General features: G+C 40.9%; 1 protein-coding gene across 1 annotated transcript; it reads left to right on the top strand.

Annotated features, from left to right (window-relative positions):
• The first annotated feature begins 6,104 nt into the window (after nucleotides 1–6,104).
• Nucleotides 6,105–6,864, top strand: LOC149830951 (17.1 kDa class II heat shock protein-like). The gene has a single exon (XM_090011941.1). It carries the CDS (start codon nucleotides 6,213–6,215, stop codon nucleotides 6,678–6,680), a length of 468 nt encoding a protein of 155 aa, XP_089868067.1. The 5' UTR covers nucleotides 6,105–6,212; the 3' UTR covers nucleotides 6,681–6,864.
• Nucleotides 6,865–7,998: the final 1,134 nt, after the last annotated feature.

Raw genomic sequence — 7,998 nt, 5'->3', positions numbered from 1 at the left:
GGGCATCATACGTGATAACACCGTCATCCCACAGTACTTTTAATTCATCAATCAATGGCCTTAGATATACATCAAGATTTTGGCAGGTGAGGTCGGACCAGGGATCAACAGAGACAAGAAAAGATTTGGACATTTCATACACAAGCTTGGTGGAAGGTTGTATGGAGTTACAAATACTGGCCAACATGAGTATGGAGTTGATCTACCCCCAAATGGATTAAATCCATCTGTACATAGACCGAGTCTAACATTTCGCACTTCCATTGCGAAGTTCTGATAAGTACGATCAAAGTGCTTCCAAGCTTCAGCGTCAACAGGATGCGTGATCTGTTTTTCATCGTGTCGAACTTTATTTGCATGCCATCTCATGTGTTTAGCTGTCCTTGAAGACATATACAATTGCTGCAATCTAGGAGTGATAGGAAAGTAGCGGAGCGACTTGTATGAAACTTTCTTTGATCTCGTGCTACCATTGCCTCTTGTCTTTGGCTTGAACCGAGGATGCCCACATGACGGGCATGATATGTCGTTTTCCTGCTCCTTGAAATACAACATGCAGTGATTTGGACAAGCATCAATCTTTTTGTAACCCATACCTAGAGCATTGACCATAACTTTCGCACGATAGAAATTTTGTGGCAATTTCTCATCTTTAGGCAACATACTCTTCACAATCATGTACAAATGGTAAAAACATGATTGACTCAAATTATACTCGGACTTCAAATTCATTAGTTGAAGAACTGCAGACAAGATAGTGTGACTCTCACAACCGTTCCAAAGTGGCTCATCAGCATCTCTAAGTAAATTATAACATCTACTAGCTGCATCGTTTGGTGATTCTTCATCTACGACAGTTCTTACATCACTAGAACTCATAGCAGAACCCAGTTCTGTTCCTGCAACATCAAATATCAAATTCGTATATGGATTATCGTGCACCACATTCACCCGTGCATCAAAATTGTTTCTAAATTCTTCTCCATGAAACGTCCAGTTCTAATAATCACTCACAAAACCCTTCCTGTATAGGTGATGTCTAACGCCATGAGGTTCTACAAATCGATTATTCTTACAAATCTTGCAGGGACACCTAATCCGACCTGTGGGATCTACCGTACTGACACTTGCCGTTGCAAATTCAATAAAACTGTCGACACCATCCATATATTCATGCGATAACTCATTGTCCACTATCCTACGGTACATCCATTCACGGTTTGCAGTCATTCTTTCGTATGATGTTACGAATAGTATCCTAACCAGTTAAAAGAGAACCATCAGAATGCTATGATGAAGAAAATATCAAATTTATCATACAATATATGATGTCATACAATCACAAGAATTATGATGCATGCATTGATAACTTAATATTTTCATGTGCAAACTATTCATGACACGATACATTCATTTGAAGCATGCTTTCAGTATACAATTTCACATGGAAGACATAATCAAATTGAAAGTAACTACATGTAAGCATGGATACAATCACATCAAACATTGCAATACATCGAAATAATTCATATCAAACAAATGTCAAACATGTACCTGCAGCAAACACACTTCAATATCCCACTAACTACTACCATGCATAGCATGGACTCCGTACTCCAAAAATAAGAACACTTCCATATTCATACATTAAAATCATGCTCAGCATGATCTCCGAACTCCAATAAAGCAGTCCTAGATATCAACAACTAAGTGAGTGTGTGAACAATAAAGTGTTACATTCAATAAATTAAATAACATGTGATGCGCTTGCATCACTTACTCACCACGGGTATTTACCCGATTTGCATTGTTTTTGTCACTTACTTACCACGGGTAGCGGGGCACAAGCGAGTTCTGTTGAGAAATCTGCAAAAAAAAAATGATGTTTTAAAATGAAGTCACCATGAAAAAAAACTCACTCTAAACAAATGATTTATAAAAAGGACACGCCTGTTTATAAACTAATTGGTTGGCCATATATGGTTAGAAAAAAAAAGGTTAAAATATTTATCTCTTATTCCAATAACAAAAGAACGTAAGAGTGGATATTAACAATGAAGGAAAAGGAGTAATTCTATACACCAAGTGGCTATTGAATTTTATCATGGATAAACAGGCACTACAATGTAATAATATAAAAGTTGAGTTAGTTTTTGCAAACAGAGTGCACAGGCGTTTGTAATTTATTCAAATAAAATAAAAACATCTATTTAGACTCTTATTTATGGTTCTTAAGGCTTGTTTGATGGTTCTAAAAGCTCTAATCAAATCCAAGAAAACCCTAATCAAATTAACTATTAAATGCCCTAATTTTTAAATTTTGATTCAAAGCCCTAATAAAACAAAATCAAATAAAAAACAATAATTAAATTAACTACAAATAGTCTTAATTTAAGAAATTTGATTCAATTGCCTAATAAATAAAATTCAAAATAAAAAATCCTAATAAATGAAAATCAAAGAAAACTAAACAATGAAAATAAAATAAAAACCCTAATTTCTGAAAAAAAGAAAAAGAAGAGCAAGAAACCAGGGGGTCGACCCCCGACCGGACATCAAAAGGGGTTGACCCCCTGCCGGACACGGCAAGGGGTTGACCCCTGGCCGGACACGGCAGGGGGTCAACCCCGGCCGGACACGGCAGGGGGTTGATCCCCTACCATACATCAAAAGGGGTTGACCCCCTGCCGGACACGGCGGGGGGTCGACCCCCGGCCGGACATGGCGGGGGGTCGCCCCCCCCCCCCGGCCGGACACGGCAGGGGGTCGACCCCCTACCAGGGTTGACCCCCGGCCGGACACGGCAGGGGGTCGACCACCTACCGGGGTCGACCGCCTGGCGGAGTCGACCCCCTGCCGGAAAACGAGGGGGTCGACCCCCAATCCATTTAACGGTGTAACTGCGGTTGCTCCGAGCAGCGACGGCGGCAGCGGAAGGTTGTCGGAGATCGACCTCCGGCGAACGGTGGGGGCCGGCAGAGAGGTCGACGGGATGTATAGGGCGGCCGAAGGAAGAGGGCGGCAGGAGGGAGAGGGCGGCGGGCGGGAGCAGCGAAAGGAGAAAGGAAAAAGAGGGCTGGGATTAGGGGTAATGCGACATTTAGCGACGGATTAATTCTGTCGCTAAGCCATCACTATTCAAAAAACGAAAAAGGCGACAGAAAATATTCCGTCGCCTAGGCCGTCGCTATTTTGCGACGGAATTTTAGCCGTCGCAATTCCGTCGCTAACTGCCGTATTTATTGCGACAAAATATTCTCTCGCACAATCCGTCGCTACGTAGCGACGGATTTTGCGAGGGAATATAATCTGTCGCTAGTTTCGTAAAATTCTACAAATATAGCGACAGATTCATTTCTCTCGTTAATCCGTCGCTAAGTAGCGACGATATAACTCCGTCGCTAAATTCCGTCGCTAATCAACTGTTTTTTTGTAGTGTATATTGGTTTCATGAATATTGTTTGAGCATAAAAGGTTGCTCCTTTTCTCACCCACAAATAGAGGGGAAGCCTCTGCATAGTCTGCAGCGTAGAGAATACATAACTCATGAGGAAAATCGGATGCATCAGGTACATTATTATTATGTTTGCAGTCTCTCTTACTCTTGACATCCAACACATAAACTGGTGAAGTGTACGCGGCCAGGACAAAGCCACCCTTGCATAAAATTATGCTTGAGCCATGATCCTTCATCATGTTATTGCCTGTGTGGTACCAACAGGGCTAACAAGTAGAATCTAATTGTATGTGCATCATGTGGGTATGCCATGCATCATATAAGAAAGAAAATAATCAAAGATAAGAATTTATGCATGCATAAAAAAGGGTCTTTGCATTGGTAAATTCATACATATTTAACTGTTTATGCATTTTACTTAAGTGAATGATGAATAATGGTTATCTGTTACAATTTTTTGGTTATTCGATATACTTGCAATACTTGTTAAATATTGCCTAAATTAAAATATAAGTGCATGAAAGTTTAAAGAGATTCTTACTTGTGAATTCTAGATTACTTGCTTAGTATAACTCTACTCTATCGAGACATGTTTATTTGACCCTATGAATATTCAATGTTTTTGAGCAGGTGATTGAATTTACATGCGATAGCGGAAGGTTGCGATAGGGGTCGAATGAAATATTTTCTAAGCTCGCCAAAGTTGATGACTAAGAGCATATTATTTGCTCAGGACTCTGATTAAATTCTTGATTTTTTATTTTAATTCAAAATATATGAAATCGTAATTTTTTTTATGGATGTTCAAAATTCTAAGATTTAATGCCTGTCCAAATGTGAATGTGAAGGAAAAGTAGCTTGCTAAGTTTTACTCCCGATTGATTTTACCTCATTGCAATTAAAAAAAAATCATGCTTTTCGGGACTTCAAAATTTGTGACGTTACATTAAATTCACATTCTTTAATTTGAGAAATAACATTAACGATAAAGATGAAATGTCGACATTCCATTTTATCGTTGATTAGGCTGCACGTTACATTTGAAGGTAACATGGTAAGTTGGTAAGATTTAGTTGTTTTTTCTTGATTTTTGTGCCAACTAAAATCTGCAAGATTGGAATAGTATCAACTGGATAAGGAATGTTGGATCGACCTTAGATGGCCCTTCTCTCAGCATGTGTAACAACCACTTTTTTTTCTCTCTTATTTTTTTTACTTTTTCTGTTAGTTGTTATATCCCACGAATATAAATTGTTTCATTTCAAAGGTGAAACAATGAAAAACAGTTTTCGCTCATTCACATGAGGGGTCTCATCTTCACAATCTCTCTTTGTGCAACCGTATGAATGGCCCAAAATTTTGCACCTTGTCAAACTTGACAAGCTAAGTTACTAATGTATGGACTGATCAACTCTGACCGACTGAAACCAAGTGTTTTCCATGTTATCGAAATCTTTTACCAAAAGGTAATTTCATTAACTATATATTAAAAGCAGATGACTGTTTCAGCCAAGTCAACATAAACACTAATACAGGAATGATTCAATCATTAACACAATGAGATTACAGACAATACTTGAAACAGAACTCATATAACATCCACCTTTAACGCAAGTTTCTTTAGCTTGTTCATCGCACGGAATTGCTTCATCCTGGAAAAGAACTGCACTATCTATAGGTTTGTCGAATGCTTCTCCACCTTCTTGTCCATGGAGGCCCTGGTTCAGGAGCCATACCAAATTTCAGAATGTTAAAAGAAGATGGTTTAAGGTTACACAAAGCGTAGAACAAAAGTTTTTCGTCACCAAGAGCTTGTGATGAAGAAATTAGTGTTTTGCGGTCCTGAGTCAACATCTTCTTTACCAGATCTTTCGCACTGCCAGATATGGATGGCCATGGTGGATTTTCAAAGTCGATTTCTCCTTTTAAGATAGCATCAAATATGCGTTTCTCTGTTTCTGCAAGTCATATACCATGCAAGAATCCAGGCCCTTATCAACCCTATCATTTGAAATGATAAAAAAAAAATGGTCTTTAGTTCTGGATGGAAGCTTATAGAGAGAGGCTGGAGGATTCCAGAGAGAGATGTTTTTTTCCAGAAGTATCTATCTTCCCCACGATTTTTTTAAAACTCCAGAACTGTTTGGCTTCCGAAATTTAGAATATTTTAAAGCAACTGGCTCAATTTGGGTCCCTGTCACCAGACTTCCTGCCTTCTGAATGAGAGACGCTTCCAAACTCTGCGTTGAGGACACGACGACCCATCCTTACCATCTTAATGCAACAGCAGACTACATAGTGTCAAGCGGATTCGATCCTGGGACGGTATGTAATGAACCGAATCGATTTTACTTTCTCACAAGTCATAAATGCAGAAGCACCCTACCTAAATTTTAATATGTTTGACGGTGAACCTACGTGAAACTTGACGTTTGGGCTCAACAACTAAACGGGAAAAAAAATCAGGAGGGACCACGTAGACCGGTAGCAGTCCATCTGTCTGTGAGGGGTCAGTTTCTAGAACCGCCCGGGATCCTCGAAACAACCACAAGGGTCGAGGGTGACACCTCTCTCGCACCCTTTAGAAACTTCTACACCTTCGGCTTCGCCCCCCTTATAAAGCACCCTCAACCCTTTACCCTCTACACCAAGGAAAAAATTTGAAGCTTTCTCTGCAAAATCCAATCACCCATCAACTCTCAAACCCTATCAGACACAGAAATCCCCCATCTTTCTTTTTCGGGCAGTAGAGAAGATGGAGTTGGGCATCGACCAGCCGCTGCTGTCGACGCTGCACCAGCTGCTGAGCATCCCGGACGAGATGGAGAAGCTGCTGAACGCGCCCACCCGCACCTACGTCCGCGACACCAAGGCCATGGCCTCCACCCCCGCCGACGTCAAGGAATACCCTGACTCCTACGTCTTCGTCCTTGACATGCCGGGCCTCAAGTCCGAAGATATTAACGTCCAGGTCGAGAACGGAAACGTCCTCAGTATAAGCGGGGAGAGGAAGAGGAAGGAGGAGAAGGAGGAACCGGAGGCCAAGTACCTGAGGATGGAGCGCAGGATGGGCAAGTTCATGAGGAAATTCACACTCCCCGAGAACGCCAACAACGAAGCCATCTCGGCCGCCTACCAGGATGGAGTGCTCACCGTCACGGTGCCGAAGGTGCCTCCGCCTGAGCCCAAGAAGCCCAAGACCATCGAGGTCAAGGTCACCTGAGGGTCTCGCGCCTCTGTTTCCATGTTCGTTGGTTCGCTTTTGGTGTAGCGTCGTTGTGGTCTTTTCTCTGCTTCCTGTTTTCTTCTTGTGTTCGTGGTGTGACTCAACATATTCCTTCTCCGTTCCTGTAATCGACGACTCTTTGTTAAAAGATATGGATTCGTATGTGCTTCTAGGCGTTTAATTTTCTGGTTTTTGGTATGTTGTTTGGGGTCTTTCTTTTCTCTGTTTAGCTGTTTCGGTCCAGGGTAGAATGATGTGCGTGTGCTTGATGTGGTGGAAGGGAAATGGTTTTTGAGAGTGGTTTATGTGAGAGTTCCAGTTCATTGTTTGGCATTAGGCATCGTTATTTGCATCGTGGGCGTCGTTGTCCGAAATTTATATCCAATGCCTGCAAAATGCTTTGAAATTGAACAAAGTTTTTTATTTTTTTAATGAGTGGTGCATTTTCACAGTCAAGTGGTGGGAGTGTTGCTTTTCCAAGGATGATAGTCTCGGATTTGTTGGATAATGGGAATGTGGCTCTCTGGCTCGTTGCAAGGAAATTGGGAAATATATAGAGCATGGTGGATTGATTACCAACCACAAGATGGTGGGGGTTGCGTTGGGGAAACTCCCAGGAAAAGCTTTCTTATGAAAACAAAGTTATGTCTGCCTTAGGAGGATTTTTAGCGTGGATAAGGGTAAAGTGGCCATTTTCGGTCACTTTGTTCTAATATGTCCCTCGCTTATTTGTTTCTGGTAAAATGGCCTTTGGTTGAGAATAGAAGAGTCATTTTCTTCCAATTTTTGCAAAGTTTTATACCTTGTTCAATTTTGCAAAATGGTCCATTGCAAGGGCTGAAGAACTGTTAGTTTTCAACAGATGTTAACCCCAGGGACTAGTTTATAAGAGTCAATCAAAAGTGCGGACGGATTTGCAATACTGCATAAATTAGGGATTAATTTGAAAATCGTACAAAAAGTCCGGGACTAATTTTGCCAAAACCCCTTACTATAGCTTGAAATTGCAAGCTGAAGTTAGGCAAACAAGCGGGGGCTCCGTTTTTCCTGTAGGATCAGTTAATGCATGTCACAACAAGAACCAGGTTAGTAACAAGGTTATTAACAGGCCCAACGAGGTAAAAATCCAGGTTGAGGACGTGACCACCCAGCTCTAAAAGCCTCAACCGTGCTAAAATAACCATCTATGGTGTTATTTTTTTTTTTGAAATGTGTGACTTAAGTTTCTTGAAGTAACATGTTCATTGTGAGGATATATCCTATCTTAAATGAAACTTGTCACTGACATTTGCACTAAGTCTAATATTTCACATGA

The sequence above is a fragment of the Nuphar pumila genome, chromosome 7 (genome assembly GCF_984573655.1).
Source record: "Nuphar pumila chromosome 7, dmNupPumi1.hap1.1, whole genome shotgun sequence".
NCBI classification, from domain to species: domain Eukaryota; kingdom Viridiplantae; phylum Streptophyta; class Magnoliopsida; order Nymphaeales; family Nymphaeaceae; genus Nuphar; species Nuphar pumila.
Note: the sequence above shows the minus strand (reverse complement) of the source record. Positions and strands in the feature narration are given on the sequence as shown.